This window comes from Pleurodeles waltl, chromosome 8, assembly GCF_031143425.1.
Source record: "Pleurodeles waltl isolate 20211129_DDA chromosome 8, aPleWal1.hap1.20221129, whole genome shotgun sequence".
NCBI lineage: Eukaryota > Metazoa > Chordata > Amphibia > Caudata > Salamandridae > Pleurodeles > Pleurodeles waltl.
In genome coordinates, this window is record NC_090447.1 from 1538249225 (window position 1) to 1538274424 (window position 25200).

The window sequence follows — 25200 nt, forward strand, 5'->3', positions numbered from 1 at the left end:
TCTGGTAGCCTCCTCGAAAGGTACGGTGGTGGCGTAGACATGGTTACAATGAGAACGGGTGTTTTTTTAGCTTTGGTCTTTAACATTGACAGAAATTAGCTCAATTGTGTCGTCGACAGGGTTTTCGTTGAAGGTATCATCTATGCTGTCATTGACTATTAAAACATGGTTCGATGATGTGGTTGCCTTTGATGTGGAGGTTTGTTGTCGACACTGGTCAACATCGGTGGCGAGATGGTTGTCGACAGTGCAACGGTAGTTACTTTAATTTTTACTGTTGTCAATGATTGACAGTGTTGCAGCTGTCGATGTCTTTTTTGTCAGTCTGTGTTAATTTGAAACTAGTTGAGAAGAGGATTTTGAAAGTTTAAAGACACTAGTACAGATGGAGCAGAAGGTTCTGATTTGGTTTCAGATTTTCACTCTCTTCTTCTTGAAAGGAGCTCGTAGATGACTGGTGATGTGTTTTTTTTAAGGCCTTTCTCGGCCGCTGAGGTGACCCATGACGTGAGCTCTGTATAAGCGATCCAGGTCAATGTCTTTTGCCACTGGAAGCTATGCTAATTACTTCTACTGTTTTAGAATGTACAGTGGGACCTCAATGACTGGGATGATTCAAGCATGTGAATCTATGAAAAAAACTCCAATACTGGAGAATGTGAGGTTACAGCTATTTTAACTACAGTCTGGTCAAAAAATAAATGTATCTCAAATCCTTTGAAAAGGAAGGAGGAAGTATTACCTGCTCATTTTAGCTAAAGAGTCTGAAAAGTTTGGGTTTAAAGTATACAAAAGGTCAGCTGATCAAAGCTCAGATGATTCCCGGCAGCCCGATAGCAAGAGGTGGAAAATTTGGCAGATGTTAGCCTCTCAGGTGGCCTGGAACCTTGAGTCCCTCCACCTGATTGGCTGGGCTTCAGTTACCCTAATGAGATGAATGCAGTAATTGTGGTCCATTGATGTTTTTCCATTTAATTTCAATGTAATTTGCACTATTGACATAACTTTATAGTACCATGGGTTTTCATCCTTATCTAGGGGACTAATTCAAGCATGTGAATGTATGAAAGATTCAATGCTAGAGAACTAGAAAACCACACAAGAACGCAATCAATGAGCACCGCATTTCTAGATAAAAGGTACAGCACTAAACTGGGAGCAGGGAGTAGGCTGGAGCAAGAAATTTAACAGTAACTTACGGATTTTCCTTCTGAAGTATATTGCAGGCATTAATTAATCAAAGCACGGACAGATATAGTAGACATACACAACAATGTGCCATGATCCCTGTTTGTTCCAAATATTTTAGTGGGATCATATGGTTAAGTTAAAAACCAAGATCTCTGACCATTCATACCTTACAGAAAACAGCATGCATTCTCAACATCAGACGAGCCTCGTTCTTAACTTTGTTAATAGTGTTTTAGTCCATCCTTAGGAGCCCAGTTTACCTTCAAAACATTAAAGAGATCACTCTCCTTCATTAAAACAGTATCACGTAATCCAGAGATTTGCTTTTATATTTATTTCTTGTATAAAATATTGTTGTATGCAAAATGGCTTTTGCAAGGGTCATTTACATAAAAAGTCAAATATACACCTAAAACCAAAGATATGTAATATCAGAAATCTTTGTATTTTGCAGAATGCACTCTATGCCACGTTCTCTGCATGTCTGAGCCATTCACACCGACCTCTGTATTGCATAAAAATAAATGAGAAGGTAACAGATGTCCACTGGTCATCATCATCTTTCGTTTGTGTAAAGTCCTCTCACCTGGACAGAGCATGAAAATGAAGCTGGTCATAGTAACACATACAAATATCGTAAGCACAATCAGACTGACAATGTACATGATCAATGTATAAACTGTACATAAAAAAATGATCACATCCCCAATATGTACTATTTCCCTTCACCCACAGCAACCATTTTTGCTGCCAGCACCTATATTTCCATATAAACAATGCCACACATTTAAATATGAACACCAATGATTAAATAACATAGACAAGGTGCTATATACATAGAGTAATTTCTTTAAAAATAAGCATTCTTTGGTGTAAAAAAACTGTGAACTTTCCAAAAATACGGACATGAACAGAAACCCACGATACTATGAGATAAAGGCAGCGTCCCCTCTTTCGGAAGAGCTGGGGGTACTATGACCTGAAGACCAGGTCACTCCACTCAATACCGACAAACATAAGGGAAGGACATTACCAGATGCTTTGGCACCTTCACAGAGAGAGAAGACGTCCAGGACAAAGATAACACTCGTCAGAATAAAGCAACGATCCGAAGTTCGACAGTGCTCTCCCCAATACAGCCCAGAACAATAACAGAAACTGGAAGGGGCGAATGGCCAGGCACAGCAACGGCTGACAGCAAATAACATCAAATAACACTGGGGTAAAGAAGATATATCTGCTGCCACCGAGGGAGCCATGCAGCACATCTGTGCATCTTTTCATCACAGAGGCAGGCCAGGTGGGCTCATCGGCACGCAACGTAGAGCAGCCTCTCGAAAACACTTTTTTTGTCACCCGAACCCAATTCTATGCTTGTAGCAATAGAAGAGACTGGTGGACACTGAATACCGCAGGCAATGAATCCTAAAAGGTACTTTGGAACACTTGACACTGCGTTAGGGAAATACCCACTAAGCCCTCATATTCTTCACTTCCATCCTCTTCCTCACCAATCAACGGCAGAGCATGCTACAGCTGCCCCTTTCATTTACAGGTTCCCACAGATGACCCTCTGCTCTGTGAATAGTCAGCAAACTTTGATCAACTTGGTAAGTGTTGCCTAACAACAGGATCAGAAGGCCTTCAACGCAGGCTTCTCTTGACAAGCGGGTTGTTATCCAACAGAGAGCTGGAAAGTCTATATCGAAAGGCAGAAAAGCTGGAATTACCCATTGACCGCAGCAATGAGACGGATATCTGCAGTCTCTTAAGGTTAATCACATCCGGCATTGGTAAACATACCACATAAAAAGGAAGCATATTGGTGCAATAACGTTACAGTGCCCTTAAAGATAATGATCATAGTATGTGCAAAACAATCCCAGAGCGATGTACATGACAGTGGCGCTAGAAGAAGAACCTTCTACATTGCAAAGGAGTTTCATCCTCACCTGGAAGCCATGAGAGGCTAGTAAGAGTGTTAACATATGCAGACACTGGTACTAAACATGAACAGACATATCTTACATATGTGGAGGTGTGTGGGAGCCACACAAACATACATTCCAAACTGACATATACATGCATGCATTAGGATAATCTGAAGTCATTTATGCCCACCTGGTAGCATGCCCACGGTGAGTTGGGACTGGGGAACAGGGGGAGGTTGTAACTCACGTGTTCAGTGAAATAACCGAGCATCAAGTAAACGTTTGTAATAGGTCTCCTAATGAAAGGAAAAGACTATAATTCTAGCTATAATTTGCAGGTACCTAGCAAGCATTGCAGCAAACGTGGCACACGTACAAAACCCTTTCAGCTTGGTAATGCTAAATGAACACGTCAAAGAGAGAAGAGCCCAGTGCCTAAGTCAAGCCCCATCTTGCATTTAATTTAAGAAAGGGGCTGGATAGAATGCCCTTCACTAGGGAAGAGAGGGCGGGTGGTTGCATGTTAATCTAAACCGGATACTCACCAAGAAGAAGAGCTACAAGGAACTTTATCTTCTTCACTTCACTACTTCATTTCATAGAGAGTACCAAGCAGTCTGCATCAAATGTGAGGACACACAAGGATGCAACAGGATGGAATGAGAAAAATAAAAAATCAACTTATTAATCACTTTGTGGAAAAATGGCACTTTGAGAAAAAGTAAGGAAGAGCAGAAGTGCAGGTCAAGTTGTGAGCAGCCAATGTTCCCCAGGGACACTGCGGCCGAGAGTCGACTCAGCCAGTCAGACGAAGTAGAACCTGGTTAAAGAGACATCAAGGGACGAACATACTACCAGTAGAGAAAGTGTGAAAGAATAACCATTGCTAGTGGTAAACGAAAACAATCTTATGGACAATTCACTCTAATTAAATCAATAAAACAAAGTATTTAAAAATGAAGGAAAACACAGACTACTCTTATAAGCACTCAAACAACATTGAAATGCAGAGGCTCTCCTTTGAGGAAGGAAAGTGGTGGATAAAGTTGTAGGATTTCAAATTGTTTAGGAACGTATACACAATGGTGCACTGGGCTGAACTGTTTTACAAAGCGTTTTTAGGTCTTCTTCCTGAAGATGGGGTGCAGACATCAAAGAGCATTCCAAGCTGTCAAACGGGTCACGTCAACAGGCAGAATCTACAGTTCCGGGGCCCGACAGCAGATGGTCGGCCTTTTCACCCCGAATCCTTCCCACCACAAAAGGGGAGCGTCAAACTGTTTGGCAAAGAGAAGAAAGCAACAATAAAGGGACTAGGCACCTAGACTGGCAGGCTGGAAGAGCTGTGCAATGGCACGCTGGCTTAGGTGTACAGATCAATGTACGAATTTCAGTGAAAGAGGTAGGAAGAGCAGCACCTGTAAAAGGACTCGTTAGAGCTCTGCCATAGCATACTGGCCCAAGTGATACCCTTGTGTAGAGTGTGGACCCTTCAAACATCTTCAAGCTTCCCTTTCTGACTGTAATAGTCATCTTCAGTTCCTGCCGACTTTTGTTTCTTCCATGTCTTTAGTACGTTTAAAAAAACTGTCTGCTTTGTCCCTATGCCACCTGTGAAACAGGGGCCCTCATATCATCCACTGCACCAAACATGCCAGGTTTCATCTCACAGCTACTAGGATTTAAAATCCTGCCCATCAAGAAGTCGAGCATGGGAGAGCGGTTACCATCTGAATAAAGTGATAGTGTTAAGTTTTCTTGCAGTAGCCCCTAGAAGGGCTGCTCGCACAGTGATACTTGAACACACGTAGGCTGCATTACACAGCCACAAGACACAAGTACTTGCTCCAAAAGGGGCAACATTGGAACAAGGCAGTCAGGGGAAGGAAAGAGGCCGATCAGGTACATAACAAGGAACATTACAAAGCGACCAAAAGACCACAGCAAGAGGCAGAGCTGAGGAGGAGGACACTGCTACACTTGTTGCTAGCTCAAGTATCAGCTTTGGAGAAGAGAATAGGAATGTGCTGTAGAAAAATGGAATGTAAACTATGTGAATGTCAAAACTGTAACTATATTTACAGTTTGCAACCTGTGCAAATTTTGTGTTTGGTAACTTGCCTTTGAGCTCAGCCAGCTCATACAACTTGCTCGCTTCTAGTGACTTTAGAGACCAGCCACGACAGAGGTAATGTGAGGGGTTAGTGTCGTGAAGGTAGGGACCCCCCCCCCAACGCTGGGTCGATGGAGGGAAGAGGTAACAGTGAAACAAGTTTAAGAACTATAGATGGAGACAAATGGTTACTTAAATGGAGTTCATTTACTAAAAGAAGAATCCCCAAGAGAAATTGTGGTTTTAGTATTAAACAATGTTGAAACAAATAAAAACTGTGTTTGATGCGGTGGGAACGTAGTACTGGCCTGCTGGGGAATCCAGGACTCCCATCAACAACATCACAGGCAGCGGCCCACAGGAAAACACATGTTTGACATTAACACCAGGACTTGCTGTGACACCTTTTAACGGACAACACGCCCAGGAAGGGCAGGGTTTGACCTTTATACAGGGTGCGCTTTAAAGACACAAGCCTTATTGGACAAACACAAAATACAAACACAGGTTTGTGTAGTAGCTCTTGGAGTGCCGGGCAAAAGGTTCTTTGCCACGCCCCTAAAAGCTAACAGCCCAAGTCAGGGTCTGCCGGACCGGTCACTCCACCACAACGGTGGCGGATATCCCGTCTGCCGAGATCTAAATCCCATAAGATATGACGGGATATAGTTTTCGGCAGAAGGGATATCCATCACGGTTGTGAAGGAGTAACCCGGCAGCCAAACTTTAAGCCAGGCCCTGAGCTACAATGCCATCTTTGTGTCTGGGCATTTGTACAACAATCACACCTGCAACACACCAGTTCTTCCATCGAACAGCAAGGCTGCGAAAAGACATTTAAGAGGTATAAAAATAGTTGGCACTGTCTCCAGCATTCTTCTTTAGCAGGAGATTGGTCAACTATCAGGCCAGAGGCCCACAGCTGTTAAAGCATCACGGGTCCACCTGTACAAGGTAGGGTACTGCCCACTTCCTCTGCCATCCACAACAAACTGAAGGAATAAAGTGTTCCGTGCGCACACAGTCATGCATAGAGCTCTACCCAGGTAATCCCGGCACTCTTGCAAAGAGCCCTCAAAAGTCTAGGGCTTTGAGTCAAAGAATTGTGCCAGGAACCTGAGGAGACACGAGGAGATCCAGTGCTGTAAGGCACACGCCCAAAAAGAATTATGAAAATGTAGTCTGTGCCACACAGAGTGACAGGCAACTAAAGTGTGATTTGGCAAAAAAGCGACCAAGGCCAGCTACACACAGAAGATGAGAGGCCAGGAAGAGAGGATTCTGGCAAAGGTTCACCCAAACCCAGACATGTGCAGAAGGTGATGAACCTGGAATGCAGGATTTTGGTGGAACTCGAGCTTGGCGGCCACGTTATGGACACAGGAGATGGTGTTTAATCATTCCCAAGGGGTCGGATAACAGGACTGTAGAGGACACAGCTATACGGAATGATCTCTTGGGGCATCAGGCAAAGGTCTGGCCAACCAGGTCGTTCATGTCAGGAATCCTTCTCAGTAAAGTGCAGATGGCCACGTCCACTTCAGCCTCTGACTACAGTTCACTCCTGGCTGAGAGATGAAACATTTAGACAGATGTCTCGGACTGCAACCGAAGAACAAACTTGTGAGACTTGGGATCAACAAACTCCTCTGAAAGTTTCAGGAAGGGGATTTTCTTTATGTTAACAACAAGGCTGAAGTCCAAGCACTTGAGCACGAAAACCAATCCATCGTGGACAGTATTGGTGACTGCTTCATCACTGATGAGAGTCCACTGCCGTGCAAACCAGCGCTCCTTGTCATACTGTAAGGTTGGGCCAGGGTTGATATAACGCTCCAGGAAGGCCTGCAGAGACAGGGAGAGGATTCACACTGTTATATTTACAAAACACAACAGCTACAAACAAATGCAACTATTTAAGCACCCACAGGAGTAACAAACAACGTACTTACCTTCGGTAACGCCTTAACTGGTAGAGACTATCTAGCTGCAGATTCCTCACCATAGAATAATCCCCAGGCATCAGGCTAGATCAGGAAGATTTCTGAGCAGTACCTCTGCGCGCTGGTATGCGGCATCGTTCAGCTCTGTGTGGCGTCGTTCTCGCCGGAAGTGATGGGTGAGGTACCTATATAGGTGCCACCTCTGCACGATGAAGTCAGTTACTTTCATGAATTTCCACACCAGGAGCCCAGAGCCACGTTGAATGCAGAGCCACGATGAACACTGTCCACTGGTGTGACAGACTATGGCACTTAAGAGAATGTTCCCTATACTGTAATCGGTTCGCAGAGTATTGGTGGATCAGTAAGGAATCTGCAGCTAGATAGAGTCTCTACCAGATAAGACGTTACCAAAAGTAAGTAACTTATTCATCTGATAGGGACTTTTACTCACAGATTCCTTACCTTGGAATAGATGCCCAAGTAATGCTGCAATGGAGGTGGAGCTGCAAAACCAATTAGATTAGAAAGTCCTGCAGGACCGAACTAGCGTAGTGCCCATCACAACAGACCTTACTGTCCAGGCAGTCGTTCTTGGAGAACATGTGCAGTAAGACCTACGTTGTTGCCTAACACATGCCCAAGAATGGGAATGGCGCACTAATGCAGTGGTTGCAGGCTTGGCTCTGGTGGAGCAAGCCTGCATGCCCCCGAGGGGTTGCTTGCTGGGCAACACGTAGCAGATCTTAATGCATACAACAATCCATCACAAGATGGTCCTTTTCTGCACAACCTTCCCTTGTTTTTCTCCCACATAGCCCACAAAGAGTTGATCATAAACCCGGAATTCTTTTGTGCGGTCAAAGTAGAATGACAACACTCTTTTTGAGTCTAGATGGTGGAGTCTCTCCTCGTCTTTGGAAGGATGAAGAGGAGCAAAGAAGGTAGGTAGGGTGATGTTCTGGCCTACATGGAAAGGTGTCAACTTTTGGGAGTAAGGAGGCACATATTCAGAGAACCGGCTTGTCCAGATAGAAAGCGGTATAAAGAGGGAGCGCCGAGAGTACTTGTAGTTTACTGACCCTCCTGACTGATGTTATGGCCACTAAAAAAGGCAGTGTTTACAGTCAGGAGCCTAGGAGTACAATTGCGCAGAGGCTCGAATGGTGCACATATAGGAAAGGTGAGGACCAGGTTGAGGTTCTACTGAGGCATGATAAAGGGTGTAGATGCAGTCCTTTAAGGAACGTAGCCGCAACATGCAACTTAAAAAGGAAAGGTTGTTCAGGCAACTGCAACTAAGCAGAGATGGCAGATAGGTAACCTCTCACTGTGCCCATAGCAGAGCTCTGCTGGGCCAAGGATAATGCGAAAAAGAGAACTTTTGATAAAGGTGCAGAGAAGGGAGGGGGGGGGGGGTCAACATTTTGGGAATACCACCATGACACAAACTTGTCCCAATGGCTTGATGGAGGGCTGCCTGGCTGCCAGAATAACATTACAGACTTTGGGGGGAAGGTTAAAAGCTGTCAACAGGCGCCACTGATTCTCCAAGCATAAAGGTGGAGGTGTGCAGGTTCAGGTGCAGAACCCTTCCCTGTTGCTACAACAGAAGATCCTCTCCAAGAGGCATCCTGACTGGAGGACCGATAGTCATGCTCAACAGGATATCAGGCTCTTCATGCCCAATCCAGAGACACAAGAATGATTTGAGCCCAGTCATTCATGATCTTCTTGGGAACTCTGGGCAGAAGTGGTATTGGCTTAAACACATATAGGAGGACGGAGCTCCACTCAAGGCATAAAGCATCTCTGACCAAGATTTGCCTTGGAAACTCCAGCACACAAAACTGCAGACACTGCCTGTTCTTGGCAGTGGCAAATAGATCTACCAAAGGCTCTCCCCACTGCTGTAAGAGGCCTTGCACCATGTCCGGATGGACACGCCATTTGTGATCCTCTAGGCATCTATATCTGAGTTTGCCCGCTCCGGCATTCAGAGAGACTGCCAGATGTTGAACTACCAAGGAAATGCCCTGAAGTTTTAGCCATGTTCAGAGACACTGCCTCTTGACAAAGGGTCCAGGACCCCCCTCCCCTGCCCTGTTTGCTGCAATACCACATGGTAGTGGTGCTGTCCACAGACATTTGAACCAGTCTTCCCTTGATCGAAGAAAGGCTTTCAGTTTCAAGTGAATCACCTGGAGCTCTAACAGGCTGATGTGGAGCTTGGACTTTGCTGGAGACCAGAGACCTCTAATCTCCACCTCTCCCAGGTGGCCGTCCTTCTGTGACTACACTCGGTTCAGGTTGGGGAAAGGAGCGGTGTCTGCCACTGACCCATTTGCGGTTCCCTGGACAACACTGCAGATCTTTTGTGATTCCCTCGGAAATCTGGACCATGTAGGAGAGATTCCTCAATGCTGTGCCCACTGTGACTTCAGGCCCCACTGCAGAGTACACATATGCCATTGGGCATGATGAACCAGCAGGATGCAGGAGGCAATGAGGCCAAACAGCCTCAGAGCCAGCCTCACTAAAATTAAGGCCAGAGACTGAAACATCGGAATCATTGCCTGAATATCGTGGCCTCGCTGCTCTCTGGAGGATAAGCCTTAAACTGCACCATGTCCAGAACGGCTCCGATGAAAAAGGAGCTTCTGAGAGCGAGTCAGGTACGACTTTAGCATGTTGATAGTGAACCCCGGCAAATGCAAGAAGTTCACTGTAGTCGGAATGTGAGAGATGACTGCCGTCAACAACCAACCGACAAGGTAGGGAAAGACTGGAACTTCCGACCTCTGCAGATGAGCTGCAACCACCACCACTGCTTTCGCGAACACCAGAGGGGCATTAGTAAGGCCGAATGGAAGCAGACCAAACAAAGCTCTCTTGCTCCAGCGTGAACAACAGGTAACGTCTGTGGTTAGGCAGGACAGGGATGTGGAAATATGCATCACGGAAGTACAATGCCACCATCCAGTCTCCCGGTCGACAGACAGAACATGGGCGAGAGTGAGTATTTTGCATTTCTCTTTCTTCAAGAGGAGGTTGAGAAGGTGCAGATCGAGGATAGGATAAAAGTCCTCGGTCCTTCTTTGGCAACAGAATGTTGTGGGAGTAACAACCATGACCTCTACTTGTGATGCTGGCACCTTCTTTATGGCTCCCTTGGCTAAAAGAGGCGTGCACGTCTTCATGGAGCCAGGAGAGGTAGCCCTCCATCAGCTGCTTGTAAGTGTTTGGCATAGGTGGTTGGGTAGTGACAAAGGGGAGGGAGCAGCCCTTTCAGACGATTTGGAGAAACCAGCGATCTGATGTCACTGACCGCCAATGAGGCAGGTGATGGTGTATCCTGCATGCCATTGGACACCCATGATGGTCGAAGGGCAAACTAAAGAGGTTTAGAGGCAGCGGCTGCTGTGGGTTTGGGGGAGTTGGACTGACTCGACCATTGGCCGCCTGGCCCACGCTGTCTTTGAGACCCGCACCCTCTGCAACAAAAAGGCCGGGAAGCCTGTTAACCGTAGTGGCTGGTAAGGTATGGGCACAGTTGGAGATCTCTTCTATGGCCACAAAAGGGGCAGAAGGCCGACTAGGGCTGGTGAGGGGCTGGAAAACAAGTCAAAGGACTTAGCGGTAGCTCTGCTTAAAGCGTTTCAGTGCTGACTCCACCTTCTCTCCAAAGAGGCAACGGCCATTGAATGACATGTCAATGAGGGACGACTGGACATCCCCTAAAAAAACAGCTATTCTCAGCCAGGTGTGGCGCTGCAAAGGCCACTGACGAAATCGCTCTGCCCAGTGAGTCGTGTCTACACCGTATGGAGAACTGTGCTGCATTCCGTACATCAACAATAGCTGGGTGAGTATGGTTTGGGCCTCCTACAAGACCATAGGCAGCACTTGTACAATCGAGCTCCATATCGTATGGAAATAATGGCCCAAGAGGACTGTGGTGTTTACTGACAGCGGTGCTAGGCTGGTGGAAGAGAACATTCTCTTACCAAAGCTGTCCGGCCTCTTGGATTCCCAATGGGGTGGAGTGGTAAGGAACACGCTGGGGTTAATCCTGGATGTAGAGGTGTGGACCACAAAGCGTGGTTGGGGAAACTGGGATCCCCATGAGCGGCATGATGGCGGCAGGCAATCATCCTATGCACACCCTTTGCACAGTTTGGACCAGGCCCACGAGTAGGACAGTTGTAAGGGCTTCATTGAAGAGGAGAATGGTTTAGAAGGGGAGTCACCCAACTGAAGCACCTCAGTCAAGACGTTAGTCTTGACAGCCACTATGGGCAACTGAAGGCCCATATGGGCATTCCAAGACCTCAGCTGTCCTACGCATCACCATCGAAAAAGAAGCAACCTCCCCCGTAGCCATGGTAGGAAAAGAGACCAGGCCAATGTCGGGTGAGGTGTTTAAGCTACTGGCCTCCAGCAGGTCCTCATACCAGTTGTCTGTTGTTCTTCAGGGAACTGGGATCCATTAACGTGCACAGATCACTCTGATTGATCTCCCTCTCCAGACCTGTCAAATAAATAAGGCACTGGCTCCACTCCAGGACGGATGGGCCCGGTCAGCACTAGAGTAGGTGTCGGACAATGTTGCTCCATTTTCCTGTCTGGAATAATGATGGGGTTAGTGCGCCTAGGGGCATTGGCACTGGAGCAGGCATCGAGTAAGGTCTTGGTCTCACTGACTGTTTCACCCCTGATCTAGCCAGAGATCTGTGGGGACCAACTGGTGCCGAGGGTGAACCTAGGTCCAGTACAAGCCCCTCATGAGCCCATGGGACCTGAGGGTGCTCTAGAGGGACCAGGCAGCCCAAATATGAGGTGCATGGCCTCATACAACTTTTTCAGCTGGGCCGGGGACGCTCTGGGAAAATCAGGGAAGCTCGGAGCAGACTCAGGTTCAGGTTCCTTCGCCTTCTGAGGTCTGGAGTGCGTCTGGTCGGACAACTAGGATTAACACAGCGAAGTGGAAGACATCTTCAACGTCTTTGACTTTTTATGCGTTTGGGACTTACCAGACGATGAACATCGAGAAGGGCTGTACAAACGGTTCTGTGACCTTCCATGCGAATGGGACCTCTAACGTTGCAGAATCGACCGACGTAAAGCGGCAAGGAGCTTGAGGGACCATTTCCCCTTAGAGCCTTGGGATGCATGGCTTGGCAGCTCACGGAGCTCCAAGCACCACAAACATTCCAACTGGGCATCTGTCACCGGCATTTGCCTGTAACAGGCCCCACTCTGGTTTGAAACCAGCCGGCTTCCTGGGTGAAATGCCTTCTCATCAGGAGAAAAATCTCAATAAACGGACATTAGTGGACTGAGGTAGTGCCTATATAAGTACTGCACACGTCACTCCTGACTCAGATGCCACACAGAGCCAAAAGATTCCACTTACCTGCAAGCAAGGGTACGGCTCGAAAATATTCCATATCTAGTATGATGCAAGGGGATTATTCTAAGTTACGGAATCTGTGGATAGAAGTGTCTATCAGACTATTTTTGCACGGCAAGGATTGGCACATAAATTCAGTATGATGCGCCATGTATATTATAAATGCAAGTTCAAAAATATATTAAAAAAGGGATTTTCAAGTGCAGCCATATGCTTCCGGGGAGAAGGGTGGGTGCGCATGTGAATCTACAGCACTACACACTAACAACAGATGCATACAGTTTAAGTAACATTTTCCATTTGAAGCACGTGTTGCTGAAGATGCACGTGCAGTGCGTAGATGATGAAGCAGTAGCCCCTACAAGTGGTGGATACTGTGTGGATAATGCACAGGCCTCAAACAAAGTCCTTAGGACTGTCTGTCCAACCACAGCCTGTTGATGGGTTGGCAAGGCGGCTGCCTTACACATGTCAGCCAGCAGCACATTACCAAGGAATGTCATTGGTGCAGCTTGCTTACATGTAGAGTGTGCCTGGGGATAACAGGGACTGCTCCTTTGGCTTTTTGATAGCAAGTTTGGATGCCCTGGATTATCCATCTGGCAATACCGGCCACAGATGTCGGTTGGCCTTTGTGGGGTTTTGCAAAGGCTAAAAACAACTGATCTGAATGCTTTTGTCCTGTGGATGTAATACAGGAGTGCATGATCTCTCTGCTACTGAGTCTGGGCCAGTGAAAAAGACTGGCATTTATATTGTTTGGTTCATGTGGAAAGGGGCAACTGCTCTGGGGAGAAACATTGGGGTAATTCTGAGAATTACCCTGTAGACCTGAATGAAGGATTCTTGGAGTGCACTTCCCTAATGAGTCGGAGGGACTTTATAGCTATTAGGAAGCTACTTTCCAGGACAGGAATTGCAAGGGGCAATAATACAAGGCCTCAAAGAGGGTGGGACCAATGAGCCCGATAAGGACCACGTGGAGGTTCCGTATAGTGGCAGGGCAGACTTGGGGAGCGATGACTCTCTTCAGTCCCTCTGTAAAAGCTTTGATGACTGGGATGATATCCCTGTTTTGCATGTATGCAGTCAAGGCAGCTAGATGTTGCCAGATAGTAGTGCAGGTAATGTCTGACATTAGTAGGTGGAGATGTCAACAAATGATGTCCTAGACGTTAGGTTCAAGAGGGTCTGTGTTGCTGAAGATGCAACAGTGGACAAACCTCTTAAAATTTGCAGCATAACAGACCCATGAAGAAGGTCTGCGAGATTCACCCATACTATTCAAGCAGACGCATGGAATTTAATTCTAAGACCTCAGGTGTCAGATTCCTAGAAAGAGCTGCTTTAGGCCTGGCTCTTTGATCTGGCCTTAGGACCGGGTGAAAAGATCTGACCTGCTGGGGAGCTGCTCGTGGGGCTGATGGACATAAGGACTCTTGAGTACGAGAGCGGCCTGTGTCCACGTAGGGACTGCTAGGATAAGTGTTTGAGATGTTTGCCTCATCTGACGTGTCCCATACAGAAGCAGTGGAAGAGGTGGGACAGCGAAGGCCCAGATCCCTGACCGTTTCATCCATAGTGCATTGGCCATGGACTGTGGGGACCTGGAGGTGAAATTTGCGCATTTTATGTTTTTTGGGTGTGGTGAACAAGTCTTTCTGTGGGGTGTCTCAGAGTTGAAAGTACTGCAGGTAGAGTTCCTAGTCATGGACCTGTTGATACATCCCACTGCGGTAGTCACCTCGGTCATTTACAGTCCCGGATGGGAGTCCGCCAAAGGGGTATGCGGTGGGAGAGAGCCCAGTCATAGTGCAAGTTAATAAAACAAGTTAATGTGGCGGTCACATTGCCTGTGTTGATAAGGCCGACCTTGCCCCAAATTACTTGAAGAAAGGCCTTGAGGGCGAGGCATATGGCTAGCTGCTCAAAGTAGTTGATGTGCTACCCCAGTGATAGGGAGATATACTCCCCATATTGACATAAAATCGGGGTGTGCCCCTTAATAGGCGAGAGAGACGTCTGTTGTAATGGTGACTTGTGGAATAGTCTAAAAAAGGCCCGCTCGGCAACATGTTGCAGCTGTTCCACCACTGAGAGACGGGGCATTTACCAACACTAGATCGTTCGGTCCTTTAGTTGTTTATTTAGTTGCACTGCGTGCTGTTGTTGTAACTATACTTTATATTGACTTATCAGGCCCATACTTTTCTACAGGCCACATCTTTACTGTTGCAACAAGTTCAGTTCTTGGCAATGGTAACACTCTTGCGACCGGACAGCGAGTGTTTTGTGATACTGGATTCAGATATTACATGGACCATTGATTTTCTTCGGCGGTCACTATTTTAGAGCTTCTAATAGGACGAACAGACACTGGACCCTAAAGATTTTTTGTTTGGACATTGGGTTGATGCTTTGTTTGGCTTTATGGTGAAACCTACTGCTCGTCACAATTCCTTCTTGGTACAACTTGACTTGCGTAGAAAACTGAAACATGTGTCAGCTGAAATCATCCATTGATTAAGATAGTCAAGGCATTTATAAGCTTGTTGTGTATATCATGTTGACAGGTTCATGGTTTATATGTGAAAAAACTAGTATCGAGTAAAGCACTATTTTTTATTATAATATTTGGAGGCTTCTCTTTAATTACTTTATTGTCTATGCTAATTGCTTCCATATTGTATTAATTAGCTAAGATACAAGATAACAGTGCTCTGCTACTTTCTTTGTAGATTGGTCTTGGCAGAGTTTCTTTTCTGATCAAAACGTACGCATCTTAGCAACAGTTGTGTTGTAGTGTATTAAGCACCACTGCCTTAATGTGACTTCAACTAAGAGACTGGTACGCCACTGTTGCCTTGTTTAAAGTCCAACACTAGATTTTCCCAGTGACTCTTTGCTTCTGACCACTGAGCCGAGAGTTATTTTTGCAATAGGCGCAAGTGAACCTGGGTCCAGGGTGCTATGACAATGAGGAGGCCATCATCTGTAGAAGGTGCTTGACAGTTCCGATTCTGTTTCATGATTGGGCTGAAAAACTGGTAGGGTAGGTTTTACCTGTGACTGTGTTGAGTATGGACCCCAGGAAGGGTTGGACTTGCAGAGTTTGTAGGTGAGACTTGGTGGTGGTCTTGCAAGCTAATCGTCGAGGTAGGTGAAAATGTGGATTCCCTCCACCCAAGTCCCCCAATCCTCCTCCCATTCCCTTAGATGAGCGGCTACCACTGCAACACATTTTGTGAAGACACTTGGAGTGGTGGTAACCCCAAAAGGAAGCACCCTGAATTGGTAAAAATGGCCACTTACCATAAAGCAAAGGTAGAGTCAGTAGGCAGGATTGATGAGAATTTGAAAATATGCACCCATGAGGTTCAGTGCCGTCCTGTAGATGCTGTGTCAGAGCAAAGGGGTGACAGCCTGCAGGGTTGTCATGTGGAAATGTTCTGAGAGGATGTATCGTTTGAGCAGCCTGAGGGCAAAGATTCACCTGAATTGCTTGAAGAGCCTGAGGGCCAAGATTAGTCTGAGGGAACGATCCTTCAGATGAAGGTCATAGAGAGTGGACGCCTTTGCATCGGCGGAGGGGGTGACTTTGTATGGCTTCCTTGTGGAAAAGGTTTTGGCCTTCTTTTTTTAGAAGTGTGAGATGTTCTCTGCTCGTGTGTGTGTGTATGTTGTGAGTGGTTGGGAGAAGCTCTAGGCAGTCACTGTGGTGAACTACCACCAGTACCCCTGATCTGGTGTGCTTTCCTCCAAGCGAGAGGAGAAATTCTCAATCTTCCTCTGAGAGGTGATGTGTGATCAGAGGGATGTGAGGTAGGTCAGTGCTTAAAGAAGTAGGCTCCTTTGCTGGAGCCACCCCTCCCCTATACCTTTGTTATTATCGCCCCTGGTATACCCCCTGCCCGCCTGTTGCTGGAAGGGCTGCTTCTGCCTCGGATATGAATGGGTGGGATTAAGAGAGGTGGCCTTGGTGCCTACTCAAGGATACTGCCTCTGAAAGAAGCCACCGGCTCCAGCATTTGAAAGGGAGCCCATTCATTTCACAATATTGGTGTCCTACTTTATCTTTTCCAGCATTTCATCAAGCAGAGGCCCAAAGAGGTGTTTCCCATCAAAGGTGAGGTTGAGGGGATGAACTCCTCAGGAAGATGCAACTCCACCTCCTGCTTTTGCTCCCACTGTACAGGAGAGGAGCCCTCTCTAGGCAATGCACTGTTGGGAAAAGTGCCCGAGGGCCATCCTCTTACCGGCTGCGTGTATGTTCTTGCTCTATCAGGCAGCGGGGTGTGGCATGTGGCTTAAGTAGAAGCCCACTAGTGGGGGTGTGCATGATCAGGGAGTCAGGGTGCCTGGTGTACATAGAGTCACGGGGAGGAGGGAAGCAGATGGGGGCTTGTACCATGTCTCCACCCTGATTGGTACCATTATAGCCTTAACGGGTTCTGTGAATGTCTCCGGGGCGGACGTGAATATGCCCTTGAGCATGTGCAGGAATTGCAAGAAACGAGTCTTCCTCATGGAGGACATGCATGTCAGCCTTATGAAAGGAGGCTTCCTGCTGGATGACCTCATGATAGTCTGCGGTGTTTTCGGGGGGAGATGCAGTGGTGAGGTAATAATTGAGGTCTGGGTCTCCTAAATGGTTAACATCAAAGTCCCCCCATTGGGTCATTTGTGGGTCCTGGCTCAAAGGGAGTGTCACAGGGGTCGGCAGGGCAAAAAGGACTGCCTGGGTAACAAAAGAAGCATGGAGAGCTCTCTGGGCATTGCAGTGGTGTGGTGTACGTGGTTATGGAGGTGGTGCAGGAGGAGGTAGCAGTGATCAAGGGGGAACTTAAGGGAAAAGACTGGAGCCCCGCCAATTTGCTTCTTTGAACCCAGATTGTCTTCAGATGCTGGTTCCTCCTCAAATGCCATGCCCCTCTTTCAGGGCAGAGCCTCTATGGGTTTCAGGAGAGGCGGTTTTACAAAAATCTTCACAGTAAAGGGATGGGTAAAGATGCACATCTGTTCAAACCGAGCTCCTCCTTCAGCGTTTGGAAGATTGGCAGCTTCTAATCTTCGGAATCAGTCATCAATGGTGTTCTTGGCATCGACAACAGCCTTAAAGTCACCAGCGCAGAAGGGACCTTTAGCTTCTAATGGAATTGAGGCTTGTCGGTGGCCTTGGGACTTGGTGGCTGAGAGAAGATTGACGCCCTTAGATGCGTCCCACTTTCGATTGGAGGCCTTTGTCCGATGCAGACCAGAACTCGAATGTGGCAGAGGCCCTAGATGTTTTGTGCACAAGGCTCAACGCAGGACTCTATCGGGAATGGTGCTTTGTCATGGCATGAGACCTTTTGGGAGGCTTTGAATGGGTGATGTAAGTAGATCATACCTAGAATCCTGGTGGGTGTCTTTAATCGAGAGCCGCTGGTCTTGGAAGCCAGTGAGACTCTTGTAATTCCTATGGTTAGGAGCCACTGAAAGAGATGAGCTCCGGGCTGCATGTTGGATGATACAAGGGACATCAGAGGGGCCCTGGCACTAAAGGCGTCTTATTCACAACAGACTGCTAGTACCTAAAACCTTTCCCTTCAGTACATTAGAGTTGTATTTGTCCAGAAGGCAAGACAACCTTCACAAGAGAAGTCATTGTGGTCCACGGAGAGGCAGAGGTTATAAACTTTGTGGTGATCTGATCGCGGGTACTTCTTGTGACACCAGAGGCAGTGAAATAAGAGAGTCCATTCCATTAACCTGTGTGCATGCTTTGGTGTGGAAGACTTCATGCAGCCTAAGGGAGAGTACGAGGTCCCTGGAGTTCATGGACTTAATCAGTGGACATCTTTCTCCAGATATTGTCGTCAAGAGAAGAATGTAGACGTCAATGTTTTTTCCCCAAATTTGGGAGCCGAATACTCACTGTGCAGGCCAAAAGAATGTGGAGAACCCTTCAAGTCTTGGAGCTGCGTTGGCGCACGTTCAAGCCAGAAGTCCAAGAAAAACAATCCAACATGGAGTCAGTGCCCATGTGTAGTACCCACTAGAGGAAGAGTCTTAGTGCATCCCATGACTGCAAAGACTATTGAAGAAGAACAGTCTGAAAATGTCAAACCCCACCACTAGGTGGCAGGAGTAAGCAGAACATGTGTACCTACAGCAACACATGCTACAAACATTTCAATTCTTTGTATACAAGAGTGATGCTGGAGCAAGGGGTTGTGAGTTACAACTCTCCTCCGCAGTCCAATGGGTTGTGGGAACATTTCATCAAGACACTACAGAGTATGATGGGAATTCTACCCGAGAATCTTAGCAGGGAATATGATCTCCTCCTAGGTCTGCAATTCACTCACAGGGACATCACACAGAAAGGGGTAGGAATTATTTGACCTTCTGTTTGCATACTTCTGGACAAGAAGTAGTGCAGAGAGGTTTGAGGATGGGCCGCCTACTTCTTTTGACTCACTCTAGGCTTTGCTCCTGTCTGTGCCCATGAGGCAGACACTGGGGATAGTTTGACCGGGAAAAGTAAACTTTACAAGATATCCAACCGGGTCAAGGAGTGCATTAATCCAGAGGCGGCAAAAATGTAGTACCTGAAGTGAAGGAGTACTCTTGTAGAGACAAAGACCAACACCCATCCTATCCCTCGCGCTGAGAAACAGATGTTTAGGGTGGGCACAGCCAAGTACCTCAGTACTTTTGATTTTCACAGGGGAACTGGTGGACTGCACTGGCACCTGGTGCCTCTACCGCTTCGAGGGTATGCCAGAGGGTCAAAGAATGTTCCTGGCACTTTCCACCCCTTGCTGAACACTGTGTTATTCAGGAACGGCTCAGTGTGATCAGAGGACACTGCTGTGTTGAGGAGTTCACGGGAGGACCACCGGAGACACCTGGAGCAGGTGTTGGTGAGGATGGAGCAGCAGAAGTGGACCATAAAAGTTAAGAAGTAGTATGTGCGTAAGTCCTCTGCATTTTATCTTTGACACCAGTTGGTGATTGACAAAATTCACCTTGGGGAGGCAAAGGGACAGGTTGTACTTGACTGAGAGTTTCCCTTAACCCGGACCAAGGTAAAAGCTTTCTTAGGCCTCACCAAAACTCCTGAAACTTCGTGGCCTACCGTGGAACATTAGTTGCTGCTTCAACAGCTATGAATCCAAGAAGCAGCCAGAAATGTGAAATGGTCTGAGAAGTGTCAGAAGTACATGGCTGATCTGAAGGCTGCATCGAGCAGCGCAGTAGTCCTAAGGGGCCCTGGCTATAGTTAATCCTTCGTTGGGAAAGCTGAAGCTTATAACAAAGGAGTTCTTGCCCATCCCAGTAAGACAAAAGGAGGGCGCATCTGCTTGCCCCTATCAGCCACAGAAGTGGGGAACCACTAAAAAAGAGTGCTTTATCACAGTGTGGGCCTTTGCAGCTCAGGCTTTTTGTTTAGCACCAAGCCTGCGGTCCAGACAGATCACAAACCACTAATGTGGCTGACTGCAATGAATGGAGAGAATCTGAAGTTACGCCAGTGTCAATCTCTTTTCAGGGACTGAACTTCATGGTGGAGTATAACGCATGGCTACCATATAGGAATGCAAATGGACCTTACAAATGTTTTCCAAATACGATGACCAGGTTTCTGCAGTGCTGGAGGAAGTCTGGGGCATGCAAATTTGGGGAGGGAGGAGAGCATCAGTTGGGGTGGGGGAAGGTCCCTTGCATGGCACTGGTGAGTGCAAGTCCTTGCCTTGAAGTCCAGATAGCAAGCTGTAGTGGTTTTGATGCTGACCTCAGCACATGCAATGGTCAGGTGTGTCTGCTGTGGATTTTAAGAGATGTGGAATGAGATTAAACGTGGGGACTGCCAGCAACAGCAGTGAAAAAATAATAGTGCATTCCTACTGGAATGGACTCTACTGCATTTAAAATTATTCTGCTGGGCCCCATGTCCATCCAAGAGGAATATGGCTTTTGCTTGTGTGTGAACTACAGATGTGTAGATGTTGCGTAGACACAAGCTGTCTATGTATGCAGAACGCACGAAGAACGTGACACCATGCATGCAGCTACTTCCACAGTGGGATATCCATTTGGTATCAGCCATAGTATGTATGGTACATCAGATTGGGGCTTGGAGGGAGAGACCAGACAGCAAATGTACACTGCAGGGCTTCCAACCACAACACTACTGGGGAAACAAAGAGCCTCTTTCAGTAGGTAGCTCACTGCTCAAGATGAGAAAGGAGACACAGGGTCCCTTTGAGTGTATGCAGTTCCCCTACCCCATTCTGACCCATTGTTCCCCGGGAGAGGATACGCCCAAAGGTTAACAGGTAGTTAAGTGGGGCCGCCTTCCTTGGCTATGTGCTCTTATTCTGGCTTGCTGCTGAAAGGGGAGTCCCAAATCCCTCACGTCTTCCTGCCCACATTTGTCACAAAGATTGGACCAGTCGGGGTAGAATTCTCAATAACGCACAATGAGCCAGAGCTGATTACACAAATGAACTGTTTTAATATACAAGGATTGTCTGCAACTTGGGAATAAAAATATGGAACAACCTTTCAGTGTTTGCCAAAGTTTCCTGACCATAAGCTTGGGATCCCACACCAGTGACTACCGTGAGATTCGTTTGAGTTCCAGGGTGGGGATACTAACCGCCAACTCATCTTGGTAGGTTCCAGACCAGCAACTTGAGGAAAACTCAGAGAACTTGACAGGAAAGGCGGCCTGCATCCTACTTTGAGGGAGAGACCTGATGGACTACTCAGGAGGTATACTGGAGGAGCCCTTGCACAAAGGCAACACTTCTCAGAAGGAACTGAGAATATGACGAGCTAATGCAAGGCAAAACTAAGCCTACACTAGGACTCATGGCATGACCTGCATCTGGAGTCTGCAAGAGGAGTTCTGAAGGCCCGGATGTATCTCCCTGGCACAGATGGCATCAGGAACTGTGGAGGAGGGAGGTCCTGGAATTCATCCCAAAGAGCATTCCCACCCCAACTCTTGCACCAAAGCACTGTGACAACCACAACCGTTGATGTTTTTGGACGTATTGGGTCCCAGGAATACCCAAGCAGAAAAACCCAGAGACCATGTGCTCTGCAACCACCCGACCACCTGACTTGTGCTGGTGTTGCTTAGACTAACTTATGGTTGGTGACCCTGCTTTAGGTTATAAAGTCTGGAACTAATAGTAGATTTAAGCTTCGTACGGTCATTAGAGCTCCCCCTGGTAATGGGGGATCGAGTAGGTTTAGGTTTCGACGACATCTGCTGAATCTTTCCTGCCTCAGGCTGTAGTGGCTTCTTGGAGATGCCTCTGGCATTCCAGCACCTAGAAGGCACTTGGGGAACACCTAGTAAGTTTAGGTCAAACGCGCCTCCCAATGCTAACTCACGTAAGATCAGACTACTCAGAAACGAGCGTGGAGTTAGACAGTGAGGGCCCCTTAGGGGAAAACCAAGCACCACAAGTGGAGGAGTTTCCTTTGCTTTCCACTAGGGATGTCCTGTACAGTGTCAGCTTATCTCTTGCTCAAGGAGCTACTAAACTGCAGTGCTTTACTGTGACAAGGTCATGGAAACCTTCGGTAACCACAATTTAAACCAGAGGGCAAAAAGGATCAGATTTGTCAAAGCAGCAGTCACTGAGGACACATCATGTAGCAAAAAGCCGAGGGCCCAGGTACTCTCAAGAAACTGAGGGCAAGGTACAGAATGATGCATATATACTGTAGTACTGGCAGTCTTTAATCATGTGCATGACGTCTCTGAACTCCACAAGGGCAGAATTAATTTGTAATGTTCTGACCACTGCCAAAGAGTATTTAAGAAAATCCCAAGCCAGAATGGGCCAACAAGAGTGGGGAAAAGGTATTCCTAACCAAAACCACATGGAGAGCAAATGGAGCAAAATGGGGTACACATGACCAGACGTGTCATTGCAGCCCTCAAAACAAACTTTCCGCTAAGCAAAGAAGGGAATCCCCATCACCAACCTAATAGAGTAGACGAAGATGAACTGTATGCACCATGGTACATTAGTTGGTGACGGGGAGTCTAACATGCATATCCAACAGCAAACCCACTACGCATGCTCTACTAGGAGGCAGTCACAGTGCTGCAGACACATGTATACCTTAGGTGTCATATTGTTGGTGATGGAAAACGCCAGGTGCTGCAGGATACTCTCCATGGTGTGGTAATGCTGCTGTCGGGTCGTGCGCAGGTACTTCTGCAGAGCTCTTGCCATGGATGGAAAGATGGCTTGTGCTGCCACACGGGGGTCCATCACGTCAGCTGGTGACTGCGGAGGCTGCTCCTCTTCCTGCAGTCGCTTAACGTGTGTGAATGCTTCCTCCACCGCAACAACCAGCCTGTAGGCGACACAAAAGTGCTTTCTCATGACCCATTCAATAAAAGAAAGGTGATGCCTGCCACCCAAGAAATTGTGATAAATACCGCAGGATATTATAGTTCCCTTAGGGCGAGAGTTACAGGGCCACATGCACGACCATTTCTAATTGAGATTTACTAATTGCAATTCCATGTGAATCGCAATTAGGAAATCGCAATTTTAACTGTAAGAAACTCCACTGAGTTTCTTTTGCAATTCCTGGTGGGTCGCAAATAGACCTGCCTCATTAATATCAATGAGGTAGGTCGCAAATTGCGACCCACCAGGAATCGCAAAAATCACAGGGATGGTGGCCTGTGGCAGTCAGCAGACCACCATGTCTGTGATTGCTTGTAAATAAAGCAATCTTTATTTTTTGTTTTTTTTTTAAATCCAGCGCGTTTTCCTTAAAGGAAAATGGGATGCGTTTAAAAAGAAAAAAATTAAACATTTCAGTTTCATTTTTTAAGAGTAGGCCGTGGTCCACTGCCTACCCTTAAAAAACGTTTTCGCACGCATTCACAAACGGGAAGGGGCCCCTTATGGAAACCTTCCCACTTGCAAATGGGTTAACACCAGTTTCAAATTGTGGTAACTGAGATTATTTTGAGACCGCTTCACGGTTACAGAACAATCATACAAACCATTTAGATTCAGTATTAGGAAGGGACGCCCTGGACACGCCCCTTCCTAATACCTGTAGGAGGCTGGACTGGCTTGTAGTGAGTACCAAGGGGTACTTACACCTTGCACCAGGCCCAGGTATCCCTTTTTAGTGTTTAGGGTGTCTAGCAGCTTAGGCTGATAGATAATGGTAGCTTAGCAGAGCAGCTTAGGCTGAACTAGGAGACGTGTGAAGCTACTACAGTACCACTTAGTGTCATATGCACAATATCATAAGTAAACACAATACACAGTTATACTAAAAATAAAGGTACTTTATTTTTATGACAATATGCCAAAGTATCTTAGAGTGTACCCTCAGTGAGAGGATAGGAAATATACACAAGATATATATACACAATAGCAAAAATATGCAGTATAGTCTTAGAAAACAGTGCAAACAATGTATAGTTACAATAGGATGCAATGGGGAAACATAGGGATAGGGGCAACACAAACCATATACTCCAAAAGTGGAATGCGAACCACGAATGGACCCCAAACCTATGTGACCTTGTAGAGGGTCGCTGGGACTATTAGAAAATAGTGAGAGTTAGAAAAATAACCCTCCCCAAGACCCTGAAAAGTGAGTGCAAAGTGCACTAAAGTTCCCCTAAGGACAAAAGAGTCGTGTTAGAGGAATAATGCAGGAAAGACACAAACCAGAAATGCAACAACTGTGGATTTCCAATCTAGGGTACCTGTGGAACAAGGGGACCAAGTCCAAAAGTCACAAGCAAGTCGGAGATGGGCAGATGCCCAGGAAATGCCAGCTGTGGGTGCAAAGAAGCTGCTACTGGACAGTAGAAGCTTAGGTTTCTGCATGAACGACAAAGGCTAGAGACTTCCCCTTTGGAGGACGGATCCCTCACGCCGTGGAGAGTCGTGCAGAAGTGTTTTCCCGCCAAAAGACCGCCAACAAGCCTTGCTAGCTGCAAATCGTGCGGTAAGGGTTTTTGGATGCTGCTGTGGCCCAGGAGGGACCAGGATGTCGCCAATTGGACCTGAAGAGAGAGGGGACGTCGAGCAAGACAAAGAGCCCTCACTGAAGCAGGTAGCACCCGGAGAAGTGCCAAAAACAGGCACTACGAGGATGCGTGAAACGGTGCTCGCCGAAGTTGCACAAAGGAGTCCCACATCGCCGGAGACCAACTTAGAAAGTCGTGCAATCAGGTTAGAGTGCCATGGACCCAGGCTTGGCTGTGCACAAAGGATTTCCGCCGGAAGTGCACGGAAGCCGGAGTAGTTGCAAAAGACGCGGTTTCCAACAATGCAGTCTGGCGTGGGGAGGCAAGGACTTACCTCCACCAAACTTGGACTGAAGAGTCACTGGACTGTGGGAGTCACTTGGACAGAGTTGCTGGATTCAAGGGACCTCGCTTGTCGTGCTGAGAGGAGACCCAAGGTACCGGTAATGCAGCTTTTTGGTGCCTGCGGTAGCAGGGGGAAGATTCCGTCGACCCACGGGAGATTTCTTCGGAGCTTCTAGTGCAGAGAGGAGGCAGACTACCCCCACAGCATGCACCACCAGGAAAACAGTCGAGAAGGCGGCAGG

At 47.1% G+C, this 25200-nt stretch overlaps 1 protein-coding gene across 1 annotated transcript in view; it reads right to left on the reverse strand.

Annotated features, from left to right (window-relative positions):
- Positions 1 to 1502: 1502 nt before the first annotated feature.
- Positions 1503 to 25200, reverse strand: part of VANGL1 (VANGL planar cell polarity protein 1) — a 211457-nt gene continuing 187759 nt past the window's right edge. The window contains exons 7-8 of the mRNA XM_069202981.1: positions 22725 to 22962; positions 1503 to 7080 (exon numbers count right to left, since the gene is read on the reverse strand). Of these exons, the coding sequence (XP_069059082.1) occupies positions 6820 to 7080; positions 22725 to 22962 (499 nt within the window). The 3' untranslated portion in view covers positions 1503 to 6819. The remainder of the gene's footprint in view (positions 7081 to 22724; positions 22963 to 25200) is intronic.